This window comes from Onychomys torridus, chromosome 2 (assembly GCF_903995425.1).
Source record: "Onychomys torridus chromosome 2, mOncTor1.1, whole genome shotgun sequence".
Lineage (NCBI taxonomy): Eukaryota > Metazoa > Chordata > Mammalia > Rodentia > Cricetidae > Onychomys > Onychomys torridus.
Window position 1 is genome coordinate 47818904 of NC_050444.1, and position 18548 is coordinate 47837451.

Here is an 18548-nt window from a genome sequence, read left to right on the forward strand (position 1 = left end):
TTGAATTTTAAAAGTATGGTCAGTGTATTTATGAAAGGGAGTGTGATGCCTTTTACCTCCCCCCACACACACACTTACTTTGATTCTTAGGAACTCAATAAAACATTTTTTATATTGTCACACTCTATTATCCATGTGATTTTAAGACACAGCAAAAGAAAAGGAAGAAAAACATAATATTGTCCCTTGATTAATTTTTTAAAACAACGCATTAGAATCTGTGATAAGTCATATGTTTTCTTATGAAATAGATGGCTTCTAGTTTTCTATAGACAATTAAGTAGTCTGGACTCTGGTCTCAACATAGTCCATGGAGATACATAATATCCTAACCCACATGAGCACTCCTTTGGTGATCTTACATTGACAAGGATGTCATCTCTAGGAATGTCTTAACTATGGGCTGAAGGGACCTAATGAGTCCAGTTTGAGATGGGGGATACATTTGAACTTGCATGTATTTCTTACCAAATAAGTAGTCTTGGGTCTTGGATGTTAATTGAGTCTTTGTGAACCATTTTTGCCAAGCCTGATTATCTAACTGCTACACCCTCATTAATCAAAATGGCATTCAGGCATGAGTAAAAAGTTAACTAAACATGCTTCTCCAAGTTTAGATTGTATAGAAATCACCTGTAACACTTTTTTTTACTGTGTTTGTTTTTCACAATTAAAACTCTCTAGTCTCTTATTTAATGTCTGCTACATATTCAACTAGTTCAAAAATATTCAATTGCCTGAGAATTCAGTAAACAATCCATTTTTGAGGTTTTCTAGTAAGATATAACATTTATAATATCTTTTAAAGAAACAGAATTAAAATAATTAATATATTATTTTAAATATCACTTTTTTTACATGTGAAAATATTCCTTAAATCTATCTTTTTGGGCCATTCAACTTAAAAATTATATATATATACATATATATATATATATATACATAGTTGAGATTATTCATGTCAAATCCCCATTTATCATGCAGGTAGCAGAGTCTTAATCACAGCCTGGCTAAATTATTTTATTTCTGCACTATTGAACAAATTAATTTTCTGTTTAATGAGTTTATATCTTAACATTTTGACTTTTTCATTTTCTATAGTCTTTAGGAAAGGTGAAGGGAGGTGGGGTTCTCTTGTAAATTACCCTTAGCTGGTTCTGTGCCTAAACCAGCAGTTGATGTAAAGTATTCAGTCAGGTTGTTGGATATTTCTAAATTTCCTCACCAGAAAATGATCTCTGGGAATATATCTGCTATTCTATCCTTGGACTTTAGCTGTATGGGCTGCTAACAAGCTAAATTAATATTAATTTACAGATTTCTCATAGCAGTGATAAAAAGGCCTGCTTATTCTAGGAGAAGCTATATATGCTTAGTGAGGTAAGCTGTCTATCCATCCCTGTCACTACCCAGACCCCTTCCAGTACTTTCTAATCCCAGTAGATGTTACTGTGTGTTTCCACAATGTGTTTGCGCATATCCCTTCTATTCAGTATTTGTCCCTTGATGGTTTAAATTTTCAGCAATTTTTGTGAGCTTCCAGCTTAACATCAACAGATGTTGGAGCTGAAATTTTGATATGTTCTAGATTTCTCTTATTTTCTTTTATAATTGAGAGTATATCTTAGTGGTGGAACCCTCACACACATACACATAAATATATGTATATATCATTGTCTATTACTTTAGGGATGCATTCATTTGTTTTTAAAATAGGCTACCCCTATTATACATGCACAGAACCTGATACTCACAGAGATGAAGTGCTCAAGCACAGCTAGTGAATAGCATTGCTCACATTTAATTTTGAATTCATAATTGTGGACAATCTACAGTGTTATAACTTGTTGCCATATCCTAACTATCACACAGGCTTCTGAGATGCAGAAAAGCAATGGGTCAAGCATGTTCAATGGTTTGATGGCTGTGAGAGATCCTTATAACTGTCTACCCTTGTTTTTATGCTGAAAATTTTACAAAATGCATTTAAAGACTAAGGGAAAGTGTAAAAGAAAAATTTTCCAGGTAAACAGCTAGAAATGGTAAATTGTTTGTCCTAAATATTGGGATTAGCTGAAGAACAGTACAACTGTGCAAGACATAATTAATCATGTGGAACATCTTGAATTATGAAATACAATAGTACCTATCAATATATCTAAGAAGATTCCAAGTTAGCTAAAAATGGCAGTATGTTATGCCTGTATTGTTTCAATATAGAATGATTTCTATTTGATAAGCAGGACAGAGACTACACAAACTAGCAACATGTAAGAATTGTCTAGGGAGTTATTAAAATTATGGGCCAAGGCATCATGTCATATATCATAACGATATTTCAAACCATGTAAGTGATTCTTTTTTTGTTGTTGTTTTTTGTTTTTTGTTTTTTTTTGTTTTTGTTTTTTTGGGGGAGGAGTTTCAAGACAGGCTTTCTCTGTGTAGTTTTGCACCATTCCTGGAACTCACTTTGTAGCTCAGGCTGGCCTCGAACTCACAGAGATCTGCCTGGTTCTGCTTCCCGAGTGCTGGGATTAAAGGCATGAGCCACCACCACCTGGCTATAAGAGCTTCTTATACCATTGACCTAGGGAGTCCGCAAGGCAAATGTGAATCTGAGAACCCCTGGCAGGTACAGGATAATTTTGTACTAATAGCATGGCTTCTTCCTTCTTTCTTTTTGATTCTTAGTTGGAATGATTTCACTTGCATGGAACAGGGATCAGTTGTCAGTTATGAGTAAATTCTCTTACAAACTCTAGATCACTTTGCTTGGGAACAATGCTTTGTGTAATGCTTTAAAAATTATTGGTAGGGAATTTCATTATAAGTTAAAATACATTCAAAGTATGTTAAATGAATGAACATTAGTTAGTCATGGTTTAAAAGAATAAAATTTCTAAATACACACTCACAATCTTATACACTCAAACTATATATTCCTGTTGTTGAAGAACCACCTGATGTGCTTCCACTGACTTCCTGAGTTTTGCAACCATAAATAGTTTTGATTACTATAATAAGAATTTTAATAGTACAGAAAAATCTGAAATGTTTTAGAATAGGGTTCAGTATATGGTTGATTTTCTACAGGAAATCAAGTTCTCAAAGAACAGTGTGTTACAAAAGACCTAAGTAGAAGAAATAAAGGACAAAGATTAGTGAATTGAGCACTTGCTACATTGTAAGCTTCAGCAAAGAAGCAAGATTATGTTCTTTCCAGTATTAGATTAACTAGTTTTATGCTTAAAATATTTATATATTTTTTGTAGAGAAATAAGAAGAAATTCTATTTGGAGTATTAACTTTTAAGAATATTTTAGATGGTCAAGGAAATTTGAAATTCAAATTTATGCACATATCAATTTAGGCCTTATACTCAAGAGCAGTGGTGCTGAAGGGATCCTTACAGACATGGTCATCCATAGAGGTTAAGTTCCTTTCTCAATGCTACAACTTGTTGCAATGCCGAGGGTAGATTACTTATATTTCTAGTTTAATAGTATGTCTCTCATTTAGACTCTATTAACTGTTTATGGCTATGGATGGATCGAAAATGAATTATAAAGAGGGACCACACTTTGGATAGTAGCAGAGTTTACCCATTTTCAAAGTACCATAAAATCTCTGGAGGAGAGATGCCCACAATCAGAAATCACCTGACTGACTGGTGTTTGCAATATCTTCAAAATGCAACAAATGCAATTATCAAAGGATGAAGAGTATAACTGTTTTCTCTTCTCACAGTTTGATAATACATACTTGCTTATCATGGTGCTTGTTTCTCTTTACATAATAATTTCTTTTCTAGTAGAAACAGCTGATGAGTAGAATACCAACAAACTCCAAATCTAGTTTAATCTTTCTTAACATTCTATTTCTTTTGGGTTCTTTTTAAAAAATTTATATATTTGTTTTTATGTATGAGTGCTCTGCATGTATACCTGCATGCCAGAAGAGGTCATCAGATCCTATTATAGATGCTTGTGAGCCACCCAGAAGGTTGCTGGGAATTGAACCTCTGTGCCATTTCTCCAGGATCTCTTTTGGGTTCTTAAAGCATCATAAGAACTTATACTATCTTCCCTCTCTATCCAGGGAGCAAGGGTAACAGTAAAGTTAATATAAAAACTATCTCCATTTAGCTGGAAGAAGCTGGTAGTTTGACATTAAAAGTATTTTTCATGCCCACTAATTTTATTGATGTAACCATTGATTAGGTATGTATTAATAACCCCTCCTTCATCAGGAACTACTTATCCTTTAGCTTCTAAGGTCTATTGTATTCAGTATCTTGATTACAATTTTTAATACCCCCTTCTCTTGAGATAAGAGTTCAGGAGAGGAGGCAGACATTATCAAACAAAAAGCAAAAACGTGGAGAACTAAACTTTATGAAACATTAATTCCCATCAAACACTTTCTGAGTGAGTAACAGCCATGGAATCTAGTCTGAAAATAGATAAGTGAAAAAAAATCTCAGTAATTTATTTTCTGCTTTTGTTCTTCTCCTGTTTAATCTCTCATTAGAAGAAAGAATTTAAAGGCTCAACAAATAATTCCTTAAGTAATCTATCATTTTACACCTCAAGGCTTTTGGTCTAAGCTCCACACATTCTAGGGGTATGCTTTTCACAGTAAATATGAACCTTGTAAGCTGTTGCTACTTTGCTACTAACATTTTTTTTATAGTTTCTGCTTTATATCAAGTCATAGCAGTCCTACAATATATGGCTGTCATGTTTTCCTTCTTTAAATATGGATATGGATAATTCAGTACATGTTCTCATCAGAAAGGCTTAAAATAATTATTTACATAGTCTTACTAATAAGGTCTGCAATAATTAATGATTAAATATTCAGAACACTGGTACTAATGTCTTTCTGCACTTGGAATGAAAACTTGTTCATGGTCTTTTTAGAGCCATCATTTATTACCAGGCATATTATCTGTCTTTATTATAACCAACAGCAAGCCAAATTGGTTGACTCAATCTATCTTTCACATGGGGTATCCTTAAAAAAAAACTTGTGAGTCACAGAATTTATTAAAAAAGTGGTCACTGGCATATCTTTTCAATGGTTATTTCTCACTTACCCATAGAAAAGCACATTCTTTCTGCTAAAGTTCAACTGCAGAAACATTAAATCAGAAAGAGTGCCAACATTTAAAGTTTTTTTTTTTTTACTATATATTTAAAAGTTGAAGTCCCAGAACATATCATCCTATGTGACAATGTGATATTCACATTTTAGGAATTGGGACATATTTGAACAATAAGGTGCAGAGGAGGTGGAGACAAACATGAGATTAATAGCCATAGGACCCTTAAATTCTAATTTCTATTATCACCATGTTCACATCCCTGTCTTTCAACATACGTCAGGAGTAAATACTGTCTTTATATATAATTACCTCATAGATCAGAAGAGGTTAACTTACAAATACTGCTGTTATTTCTGCTGGTTCAATAGCTGGCCCATTCACTGTTCATTTGAAGTTCACACACTCATTTCCATGGCTTGGTATTAGGCTTTCAGTGTACAGATGCACTAGCAGAATATTTGTTGCCTTGGCTTGGCTTATATTACTGGCATTTAACTGTAGTTTCAGTTCAAGAATGAGCTCAGATTCATTGTCAACAGAAGAAACAATAGCCTTCAGGGATCTGAGCATTCAGGTTGGTAATGGTGGGGGACACACTACTGAATGCTTTCCAGCTTTCACAGAGAACATTTTTTAAGCTTCTCTTTGCATATTTAGGTACCTACATCTTATGGATCAAAAACATAATGAATAGATATACACATATGAAATTGACTTTGAAACAAATAAATATATGATAGAGCTTTTAGGACAATATCCATGTATGCAGACCATTTCTTTATAGATATGAAACAATGTGTGGACAGAAGAAATAAAGCCTATGTTGGGTCAAATGAGTAGAAGGAACTAGCAATTCCAACATATGTTGAGTAGCTAAACAACTGGGTAAAGTTACTAGTATTTTTTTTTTCATTAAATGACAATGACTCATAGTCTCCATTAGAGTCCTGCTAGATGGAATTTATAGGAAGCTCAGTGTCACAGTCCCTTTAATGCAGTGACAACATGTTTTCATTTTTATTTTATTTCTGTGTTGGTTTGGGACTGACAACTTTACCTGTGTAATTATGTCTAAAAAAATGAACGCAGGATCAATGTCTATTTAATTCTGGAGTCTTTCTTTGCTCAAATACTTCCCTTACCAGGGAAGCTCATTCTCTCACAGGACACACAGTTCCTGCTTATTGAACTGAAATTTATCTTCCCTAATAATCTATGTAGAGGGTGAGTGTAAGTTCTGTTGATTGTAACAGGTACTAGGAAAATTATACTGAGCCACAAAACATCCAATTGGATGTCATCAGAATATTACATTTTCTATAGATTTTGACCAGAGTAGAACACAAGCGTTAGGAATCCTTTAGAGAATAATTTTCTGTAAGAGTCTCAGTATCTGTTTTTTTCCCTCTACTCCACTGTATCTGCATATGTCCTTCTACCTCCACTCAACTTACAGAAGAGGATTTCTGCAGGCAGGTGAAAGTTCATGAATAACATGCCCCCAAATTTAGTGCAATACTAAGTTTAAATTAGTTTTGCAAAGCCCTGAATATCATAGCAACATATGCTATGTATGAATAATTTTTAAAATGGAATAAAAAAGATCATTTTCAATGAATAGTCATAGGCTAGATCTGTTCCTTTATTGAACAAACAAAAATTACCCATGACTTTTCAATGCTGTTAATTTATTTAACAAATACATATTGAACTCCTACTCTGTGTCAGCAATGTCTGTCCCTTGAAAGTTTGTACTTTATTATATTTAATGATATATTAGACCAATTGGTAATAATTTTGTTTAGATTTCTCTAAATGAAAGGATACACCTTTCTACTTTTATATCTATTCATTACCAAATATGGAAAAATAAAACTTGATTTGAAACGGGACAATCAAAGCTTCTCTTAGCTGTTATTAGCTATTAAAAATATCACAAAAGTTGTATGCCCCCAAATTCTTGGATACTTTAACCTAAGACATTGAGAGTCTGCATTTGCAAAACAACTTAATGAAAATGAGTGTGAAGTCTAATAACATTTCTGCTTCATATCTTTCTTCTTTACTACACGAGTAAGTTTGCCTTCACAAATGTGGTAAACAGGTAAAAACTACATAAGTTACACACAGTGTTCAACTCTTAAGTCAAGGAGGTTAAAAATGAAGTGATACTCTGATCCTTCTTTGTTAACATTGTGCGAGCTAGAATGTAGCCATTATAATACTTGGTAAAAATCTTTCATATTTTAGGATACACATTTTCATTTCCCAAACAGATTAAAGGTCTTATTGATGTAGAAACAATTGAATCATAAATTTACTTTACAGGCAACTATAAAATGTGAAAAAAAATGTTTACAAATGAGAATGGAGAATAAATTATTTTCGGTGTTCATTATCACATATATACAGAATAGTTTAAAATCAAATGGAGTGATTGCTAATTTCGAGCTCTTAAAAATTTCCATCAAAATATACATGTTGTTCAAAGGAGGGTGATAAAAATAAACTGTGACACAAAGCAAATTGTTTCTCTTCTTATCCTCACAACTTGAATGATGTTACATTATTATAATTCATTAAATGTGAAAATGATGGAAACTTTAATTCCAAAACCATTTCTCTAAATTACCAACAGACTTATACTCTTGATGCCTTTTTACATGATCACAAGCCAGGCATGCATGTGACTCCCAAAATCGTGGGAGGTTTACAGTGAAATCCTTCCTCCAGTTAAAGTAACTAAGGTACAACTTATTGTTTTTGTCAACTTCCTTCAGATACTTTGCCAACTCACTGGGAGAGTTATAATCTTCCACATGAATGAATGAATCAGCTGGAATATAATTCTCATAGTTTTCCCTAGATGGTCCCAGGACAACAGGTACTGAGCCAGCTAAAAATGCATTATAGAGCTTTTCTGTGATGTAATCTTTGTGAATTGAGTTTTCAAAAGAAAGATAAAATTTACATGTAGATATGGTGGGAATCAGGTTTTTATCATTCACATATTCTCCAAATGCTTGCCCATAGGTGTGGATTTCAATACTCTTGCTGAGCTCGTTATAATACTTGACCCTGGCATGCTCAGGGTTCCAGTTACTCACAACCCAGCACACCAACTTCTCTTTGCTTGGAACTTCGAACACAAAGGGATTTGTGCTCACTGTCAAGAAGCCGTAAGGCACTTGAATATCTGAATCTCGGCGATAAGTTAGAGTCAGGTTGAACAAGTGTTCAATGCCACTCTTTTGGGGAGTATGAGTTGGAGACTCTAAGTTCATCCAAATCCATTTCTGAAAGGGTGGCCTAGCCTGCTGAGGTAAATTAGTCAGATCCCAGCTGATGTCTCTGTGGTGAATCAGGACCGCATGGGATTTGTTATACAGTGAGCGGTCTGTTGTGAGATGGCACCCTTGGATGTTGAACATCGCTTGGCAGGATGTAAGGTCAAAGGTCTGCCCAAATGGCCAAACCCAAACCAGAATAGTGGTTTCATTAAAATAATCAGTTTTTGTGGAGAAGAAATTTTTCATTTTCAGCACAGAACTGGCAGACTCCATTGGACTGAAGACCCAGCTGTTGGTGGGCTTGATGTAAATAAGCAGACACGCCATGAAGCAGGCCAGGATAATGCAGACGATTAGAAATGGACGAAGGATGCCTTTGGATGTTGATGTCATACTTTTTTTCTGCAGAAAAGAGAAGACAAGGAAAGGTAAAAGTAGGAACAAAAAAAAAAAAAGAAATTATAAATACAATTTAAGAGAAATATTAAGACTGTGGTAATCATGAAATCAACTGTAATTTCTTTCAGTATTAATAACCAATGTGAGAAATAGGTTTCATTTAGCCAGAAAACTGCTTTTAAATGGAAGTTTCCCAGAAACTCCAGCCTAGAAAGCATAAATCAGAATTCACTCTCAGCACACATCTTGAAGTCAGGTTAACCACTGCTTCGATGACCTTACCTTTATACCTGTTCTGGTTTTGTTTGTAAACAAAAACAAAACAAAAACTGACAAAACTGGTCCCCATTATTAAAAGCATGAGTGAGCTTATCAGTGAGTGTTACTCAGTAAGATTTGCAAACATTTCCCAGTTGACATATTTGCTTGTTCACAACTATGCTTAAAAACTTCCTTTTTAAGGAGGAGAAATGACATGAAGTTGGGAGGGTAAGGAGGGAGATCTAGAAGGGTTTGGAGGATGGAAAAGAATATGGTACAGTATTGTGTATGGAGTTCTCAAAGAACAAATAAAAAATAAAAAGATAGTAACATACTTTTACAATCAGAGTAAAGTTAAGAGAATATTAAAGTTTTTGAAGAGTTAATATTTCTTTCTGGGTAAAAGTTTATTTTTACTCTTTATATAGAAATGCATTAAGATATTCAGGTGAGGAAATGTGTCCTTGATATCTTCTTCTGGTAAATAAGCACATTAATAAGTCCACTGTTGTTTTTCTCTTTTTATTCATACATTTCACATTTATCTAACAATTTTGTTTCAATAACCTTGTAGTGAACTCAGTAGTTACCAGTATTTAATAACCAAACACACTGTTTTCATTAAAACAAGCTCTCCTTTGCCAGGCATTATGGCTTCAAGCTTATCCTTTGGATATTGTCATAAATAAGATTCTTAAAGATATACATCATGGATAAAAACATTAATTCATTGAATTTAGCTTGTGGTTAAATCAGTGAGCCATTTGGCTTGTTTGTGTGTGTGTGTGTGTGTGTGTGTGTGTGTGTGTGTGTACTGAAAGTTTTTCTTTTACATTTAAGTCTCTATGAATATGAACATATGAATATCACATGAAATATAGTTACAAGATTATTACAAGATTCTTTCTTTCTTTTTTTGTTTTTGTGTTTTTGAGACAGGGTTTCTCTGTGTAGTTTTGGTCTTTGTCCTGTATCTCACTCTGTAGACCAGGCTGGCCTCGAACTCACAGAGATCTGCCTGGCTCTGCTTCCCAAGTGCTGGGATTAAAGGTGTGCCCCACCATGCCTGACTCACAAGATTATTTCTTGATAGCATTCTTGTAAGATTTCTGAAATTCATAGTTCTTTTTCTAAAATGATATAACATCAATTTCAGTGTAACATGAATCTTAAAAGGTCTTATTAATAAAAAATTTAAAAAAATACTCGCTGGGCAGTGGTGGCAAACACCTTTAATCCCAGCACTTAAGAGGCAGAGCCAGGCAGATTTCTGTGAGTTTGAGGCCAGCCTGGGCTACCAAGTGAGTTCCAGAAAAAGGCGCAAAGCTACACAGAGAAACCCGTGTCTCAGAAAAAAAAAAAAAAGGTGAGGGGGGAAAGAAAAGAAAAAACAAAAACCAAAAACTCGGGTGCCAGGTATTTGGGTGAACACTCAGTGATCAGAGACAGAACAAGCCACATCCAACCTCACCTTGCCAACTTCTCAGCAGATCTTGTTTCCTCAAACTAAAAGCTTCTGAATGCTCATCTGAATGAATCTCAGCTGAACTGCTGCAAAAGGTTTAAAAGGCTCTAGTTCTTGGGCCACATGCCTTGTATACCTTTCTGCTTCCTTCCATCACCTCCTGGGATTGAAGGCATATGTCGGGTTGGGGACTTAGCTCAGTGGTAGAGCGCTTACCTAGCAAGGGCAAGACCCTGGGTTTGGTCCTCAACTCAGGAAAAAAAAAAAAAAAAAAAAGGCGTGTGTAACCATGCCTGACTGTTTCCAGTGTGGCTTTGAACACAGAATGCTAGGATTAAAGGCATGTGCTACCACTGACTGCCTAAACCTATGTTTAATATAGTGGCTGTTCTGTTCTTTGACCTCTAGATAAGTTTATTGGGGTGCGCTATATATCAACCACATTTCAGAAGTATGACATACCTTGAAATCTTAATCAAGTATAGGGTATTATATATAGAATACTCTTACCTAAATTTAGGTGACCATTTGAAAAATCGCATCCACATATACATTTTATTCACAACTCTTTAAAGAATATGATGTTGTGTGAGTTATAAAGCTTGATTATGTGAGTATAAAAATTGTGGATATTGAATTCTAGAGCATTCCCTGTACAGAATTACTGGAAAAATTATAATTTTCTCTCAAAGATAGATTCAGTGTCAAAGTAAGTAATCAAATAAATTCACACAAAGGGTATATATAATATATCTAAGACCTATTAGTTCAACCTTAGTTTACAGAGAAAATTGGGAAGGAATTATAAAGGAAATCTCAATATTTATAATAAAGGGATATTGCAGGTACTATGTTCCGAAGTTTATGGTATGTGAAAAAAATAATACTTAGAAGAGATTTACAGGTTTGATACTTTCCAGGGAAATGATTATTTGATTAACACAAGAAGCCTGACATAGAACCATGGAATAAAGCTAAAGAAAAAAATAAACAGTAACACCAAAAAAAGAAAATAAATATAGGAGAGACAAAACTCATTGACATTAAGAGCCTAAATTTGAGGTAATTAGTAATATCACAATATCTGGAATTTCAGTAGAAAGTTTATCCAAGACAGAAAATAAGAAATCTAGGTTAAACTATCAACAGAGTAAATAATGACTGACTTAATGTATATTAAAATTAGAAATGACTATTCAGTTATTATATACTAATATATTTAAAGGAGTTGATAAAATGAATGATTGTGGTTTGAGCCGGGTGAGAAGAACAACTGTTGGCAAAATAAAAAGTTCCATTGAAGATGAAATTTGTTAAAGAATAGAACTTATGAATAACAACTGAGAGCAAGGAATAGATCTAGACAGCACAAAAGGACTGAGACCAGTAATTCATGAAATAGGAATTGCTACCATATTTTATAAAAGGAATCATTATAGAAAACAAAAAATTAAGAATAAGTGATTCAATCAGTATATGAATTCAATTACAATCTTACTAAGAAAATATATTGGAGAAGATATTTTCAAAGGTCAATTTCAGTTAAAAATCCAGACAAAATTGGGCAAAAAGAGATTTGTAAATGTAACAGAATGCCATTGCAGAATAAGGTTATGGAAGTCCATATACATAGGATCCTGGAGTCATGGAGTCAGCATACATTTATTTAACTGTTTGAAGAACTCTTCATGAAAGTCATGCTAAACTGCACTAACATGCTTTCCTGTGATATATTCTAATCAGAGCTGCTCACTCTATACTATCAGGTTACAGTGACAACAGCCTCCATTAACAACTGCCTATTCAGCAGGGGCTGCTATGGGTTTACATGGGCCAGTCCTCATAGAACTACTGTGGAGAAGGCCATTGTTGTCTCTTCTTTACAGATGAGCAAATGGGACAGAGATACTAATTAGAAATAACTAGCTTAACCACTGAGTTGCTTTCTATAATCCCACCAAGCAAAATAATTCAATCAATAATCCATTCATATTGTACCTTGGTTTTCATTAGCTACCCCTTTTGACTCAAGGCTATTTGTTAACAGGTGAAATGTGGATCAATTTCTCCCATCAAGCAATATCTCATACTTACATTGTGCCTATTACTGCAGAGACTGATCTAAGAACTTACACTAATTCACATGCATCAGCACATCTATCATCTCATATTACCATTTTACTAAGAAATAAACTGAGGCACAAAATGACTTAATAAACAGCTTGCCCAAGGTTAGTCAGCCAAGAAGGTGCAGAACACACTTTCAAGTGCAGGCTACTGGCTGCAGGGTTTAAACACTTGAAGACTGTGTTTGTTAATCTACAATTTTGCACACTGAAGGTGGAATTTGCAATAATTTTAGTGATATCAGAGTCAGCCCCTTGATAGGTTTTGCTTTCTTCACTGACAAACCATTACCATCTGGGCAGAGTAGGTGCTTAGTAAGTGCTCCTCGTGTTATATGAATGAATGAGTGAACTACAGAGCTTCACACTAGTGAAGTAAGATGCCATGTCAGGAACTGCAAACTCAAACTATGAACCGCATGTGAATTTGTATTTACCTGTTTTCTCTATGAACGTAGTATATGCTCATATAGAAAGCGGAAAAAACCACTGATGCTGATAGAAAAAGTATCTGAACAAAATCTTGTCTTGCATTTTTCTCCTGTTTCAAAGTTATCATGCATGCTGTTCATGTTAAATGAAAACAATTTGGTCACTAGGCAGAAAACAACACCGTGTTTGCTATGTTCTTCAATTTCCCTATTCTTTGGGCCTTTTGTATTGCTTGTTCATCTCTTTCCTCCCTCTACCTCTAATTTTTCACTGCTGTCAGGGTCAATTACTCAACAATGGGGCAGTCATTCAGTAGCTCCTACCATGCATAGAAACTGTCAGAAAAGTTTGCTTCCTAGAGCCAAGTTGACATTCCTTTGACAGGAACAGTTTTACTTACTCCTCATAACCGAAATTCAGGTGAAAACCCAACACATTTTGGTCTATCAGTCAAGCCAAGCTATTTTTTAAAGCCTCTAAGCAGAGTTGCTGTATAGCTCTCTCCAGCGACAGCAATGAATGTGTAGAATAAGGGAAACTGTAGCCATAAATCAGATAATTGAAACTTTTGGGTTATTCTCAATGGCTTTAGAGAGTATGAGAGATGACAAAGACTTAAGCTTCAAAGAAAAGAACAGAATCTTTGGTAAAAATAATGCTTGCTAAAATTTGGTGTAGTAAAACATTGTCCATTGAGAAACTAAACCTATTTTTCAATACTGCTCTAATGAAAGATTTAAAAAAAATAGAAAGAAATTTAAAATACAAAAAGTTGTGATTTGCAAATGGTAGATACATGTGCAGATATTGGGGGGAGAAAGAGAAGGTAAAGAAGATGGGAAGCTTCTTCAGACCCTGGTGATTCTAAAGAAAGCATCTATATGTGAGTTGTTATTTGAGATTGTTTCAGCAAATATTCACCCTTATTCTAAAATGGAAAGGGCATGGACTAAAATGTAGCCCAGAATTGAACAACTGCCCAAAACTGTATGATAGAATCAACTTTTCAGTTTGGAGCTTACCACTTGGCCTCTGTTTCCTAGGCGATGGCTACTGCATTTTGTTGTCTTGCCCACCTTATACATAGTGATGTAAAGTTGGAAGAGATCACCACTCATAACAATAGGAGTTAATCAGTCATCATATTTTGGTTGTGAGCCTAGCCTTTAACAGCTGAGCTACCCCTCCAGCCCTCAGTCATCATATTTTATCATCATTGTGTAGTCATAGTTACTTTAGAGAGAGAGAGAGAGAGAGAGAGAGAGAGTGTGTGTGTGTGTGTGTGTGTGTGTGTGTGTGTGTGTGTGTGTGTCTATGACACAGCTTTTATCTTTGGTCAAAAGAAAAAAAATTTGATCAATGCATACCAAATTCAAAAACCATGAGTAAATTACTGGAAAACTGATAGAGGGCTGGTAGTGGTTTAAGTAGGTATAGTCCCCATAGATTCATGTGTTTGAATACTTGCTCCATAGGGAGTGGCATTATAGGAGGTTTGGCTTGGTTGGAGTAGGTGTGGCCTTGTTGGAGGAAGCTTGTCATTGTGAAGGTTGGTTTTGAGGTCTCATAAGTTCAAGTCTTGCCAATGTGACATAGACTCCTGCTGCTGCCTGCAGATCAAGATTTAGAACTCTCAGCTCCTTCTCCAGCACCATGTCTGTCTGTACCCTGTTATGTCCCACCATGATGATAATGGGCTAAACCTCAGAAATTGTAAGCCACCCCCAATTAAATGTTTTCCTTTATATTAGTTGCTGGGGTCCTGGTTTCTTTCTTTCTTACTTTCTTTTCTTTTTTTTTTTTTTTTTTTTTTTTGAGACAGGGTTTCTCTGTAGCTTTGGAGGCTGTCCTGGAACTCGCTTTGTAGCCCAGGCTGGCCTCAAACTCAGAGATCCACCTGCCTCTGCCTCCTGAGTGCAGGGATTACAGGCATGCACCACCACCGCCTGGTTTCTCTTTATAGTAATAGAAACCCCAACTAAAACAGGGACTAAATTAAAAATTGTTTTAAAAAGTGATTGTCATAAGATGACTCTTTAACTTATTCTTTCTGAAATAAAGCTTAGAAAGTGTGAAAATTACATATTTGTTTTTATATTTTTATTATTCTTTGGTAACAAATCAGAAATTAGTATTATTAGCCAAATGTTGCACAATAGTTGATCTTTTATGATATTTCTGTAGATTATTGTCATTTCTAGTTAGCTACACGTTCTGATTATTATGATTAATAATATCTAGATAAATTATATAATAAATTCCTAGTATATGAAGTTTCTGAATATCATTAGGGTCTTTTTATTATTTATGGAAACTTCTTTAAGGAACATCATTCTAAATATTTGTTGATTTTAACTATGTAGATAGAACTCGTCTCCCCCTACCCCCTCTGTGGTACAATGCATTAAACAATGCAAGCCCTCATGCCTTATGCATGCTATAGAAGTGATCACTCCCTCAGCTGCATCCTGGTTTCCTACTGGACAAATTACTTCTGCTGGGGAAACCTGTAGGGACTACAGAAAAAAAAAAATCTCTTTTCATAGGCAGTGCTGATCAGATTGGAAGTCAGATTGAGAATGAAGATGTCTGGGTCTGAGGTTCACAATGGGTTTCTCTGGTGAGTTTTGGATTAATGGAGCTACTCTGAGCTCACCTTTCTTTGTTAATCTTCAGTCCCAAGAGTTATATTAAAACCACCTAACCATTTCACTTGTGTTATATTAATTTATAATTGTTTTATTAGTTGAAATAGTCAAATTAGAACAGACAAATGAACAGAACAATCTCCACTCTAAACAATCAGAAAGACCGATTTATATAAAATAATCTCTACACCAATTCTCTTATTTTCCACTCAAGATACAAAGTATATATCTTGAAACCTTCGAAAATATGCAAAATTATCTGGATTAAAATTTGAAAAGTATAAAATATATACATTGCTAAAATGGGAATAAATCACATCATTTTGTATAAATGCCTGTACTGACTCCAGGGTAAAGCTTAGGGATTTGGTTGTGCTATCTACAGTGAAACTATTATGTGTATGATGAACTCAGAACATTTCTCTTTCAATATTAATGTGATCTGCAAATAGCATCATATTAGTTTGAGGTAACCCAAAGTCCAAATAGTGCAAGATTTCAGGATTTTTTTGTTTGGCTTTTCTTATTTTGCTTATCCCACATCTTTATTATTACTTTTTTTTTTTTTTTACACTAAGAATACTTTAAAAAAGTAAAATACCATTCTTTCATTGTATACCAAATTATATTATATTCTCCCTTATACTATAAAGCTTTATATATTCATCACTTCTCTTTTCAGGTCGTTTAGAACTTCATATTGTGTTGAGCCTTTCTCATGGGAATTATTGATTTTTAGTTCCCACAGTTCTCTATATTTGATGTGGAGCTGCATATCTCCTGTCTTGGGAGAGATGCTGTTCATCTTTTAGCAACCTGACTGACACTAGTTGATTTCTGGAATGCTCTCAAGTTTGTGTCTCTGAACCTCTGTCAAATATCCTTAAAGATAATCTCTGCTGTTTCCCTGGGAAAACCTTTGTTTTGCTCCCTTGGACTCTGGGGAACTTTCCACTGAAATGCTCCAGTAAGGATGGGGTCACCTGCTTTCCCCAGGGTCACCAGTGCTTTTCCTGAGTCTTCTTCAGCATGGTTCCCATAGTTTTGTGTTTAGGCAGCCTGATGAATGGCTTTCTTTACCCTGCCCCTTTCCTTTGTGTCTTCAGATATTTGTTGCTATTAGTGAATGTGCTACCAGATGCCATTTTTCGTGCACTATCAACCCCTTTATTTTCGGTGCTTTCTATATTCTTTCCCTTTGAATTTTTTTCAGTTCAGGGATTAACCTCCTTTCTTCTGCTCTTTCATCAGCTCTCTCTCCTCTGTCACTAGTTCTTAATCACTGCTTTATTCAGTAACAATCTCTACTTACCAGCTGGAGCTACAGGCACAGCAATCAGATTTGACAGAGAGCCCAAGTGTAGTCTGGCTCATACTCCCTAGGGGAAGCTGTAGACAAGACTAGGGGTTCCTTCATAACATTTTGCCCCCCTAGAACACACTTTCTGGTGCCCTGGAGGCCAGCAGTCCTTCAGAATGTGGCTGTAAGTAACAACGTTCACTATGCTCATGAACTATATTATCCGGTCTAAAACCTGACTGGATAATATAGTTCACAAACACACACACAAACACAAACACATTACCCCCCCCCATTTTGCTTTGAGATATTCATATTTCTTCTTATTTTAAAGATGAAACTCCATTTTATCCAAATAATAAAATATAACAACTAACTCAGTCAATTCTCTTTGGTGGTCCTGCATCCTTTATATCTATACCAATCCCACACCAAATGTTATCTTCGGGGGTTTGTTGCAATATTTGATTATTTTTCATTTATCTAAGTAAAACACCTGTCATTTCTTGTGTGGAATACTGGCATTGCTTCGAAGTTACCCATTTGGCATTGACTTTTTAAAATTTCATGTTGAATGATTTGTAAAAATATTAAATTGTATATGGTAATGGAATATCTACCATGTATTATTCAATAAATCATGTAATGTTTCCATCAGATCAAAATATTTAGAACTGTAAACATTAATGATTTCTTTATGGTGAAAGATTTCAAAGTCTTTTCTTCTTTTTCAAATGTCCAGTACATTATTGGCATACCCGTATGTATGACCTTACTGTACCTGTACATATCACTATATTGTACAATAAGGTAACGGCTTTTAGCAACTTCTATATATTTCGCAGTAACTTCTTAGCTGTGAACAAGTCTTTGTCCAATTTTCCCTCTCCTCCTCCCTCCTGCCTCTAGGTAGCCACCATGCTCCTGTCTCCTTCAAGGATGTAGATGTTTCTGTCATCTACATAAGAGTAAGAACACACATTACCTGTCTTTCTAAATATGAGTAGAGCACATATTACCTGTCTTTCTCCTGGGACTTACTTTGCTCCTTTGAATTTGTTAATGGTATTGAGTACCTATGGTCTATAAGACCTGGTCCCTAGGCCAGAAAATTCACCTCCAGCATTTTGATATTCAGAAAATAACACACCAATAAGAAAATCAAATCGAAGGCTCCCCTTTTCCAAGATTGCAGACATACCCTGCAGTCTCCCCACCCCCCCCCACACCCATTTGCCTGAGACCCCAGCCACTTCCTGAGACTCAGAGACCAGCCCCCAGCTCCCATCCACCCTGGAACTCCCATTTGGACCAGAGGTAAGTGCCTGGGGTTATAGAGAGGCAACTGCCCCTGGGTTCCACCCCTGGGCACCATCCTGGGAGGACCTGCCCAACTTGGCCCCAGTTTCTGGCCAATCTGCAGGCCCTGTGGGAAGGCTGCCCTTTTCCAAGACTGCAGGCAGACCCTGCAGTCTCCACACCCTGCCCCCACACCCATTTTCCCAGGATACCAGCCACTT

General features: G+C 35.4%; 1 protein-coding gene across 3 annotated transcripts in view; it reads right to left on the reverse strand.

Annotated features, from left to right (window-relative positions):
• Positions 1-5174: 5174 nt before the first annotated feature.
• Positions 5175-18548, reverse strand: part of Fut9 (fucosyltransferase 9) — a 221891-nt gene continuing 208517 nt past the window's right edge. For all 3 annotated transcript variants that reach the window (XM_036178959.1, XM_036178957.1, XM_036178958.1), the window contains exon 3: positions 5175-8799. In XM_036178959.1, coding sequence (XP_036034852.1) covers positions 7711-8790 — 1080 coding nt within the window. In that variant the 5' untranslated portion in view covers positions 8791-8799 and the 3' untranslated portion in view covers positions 5175-7710. The remainder of the gene's footprint in view (positions 8800-18548) is intronic.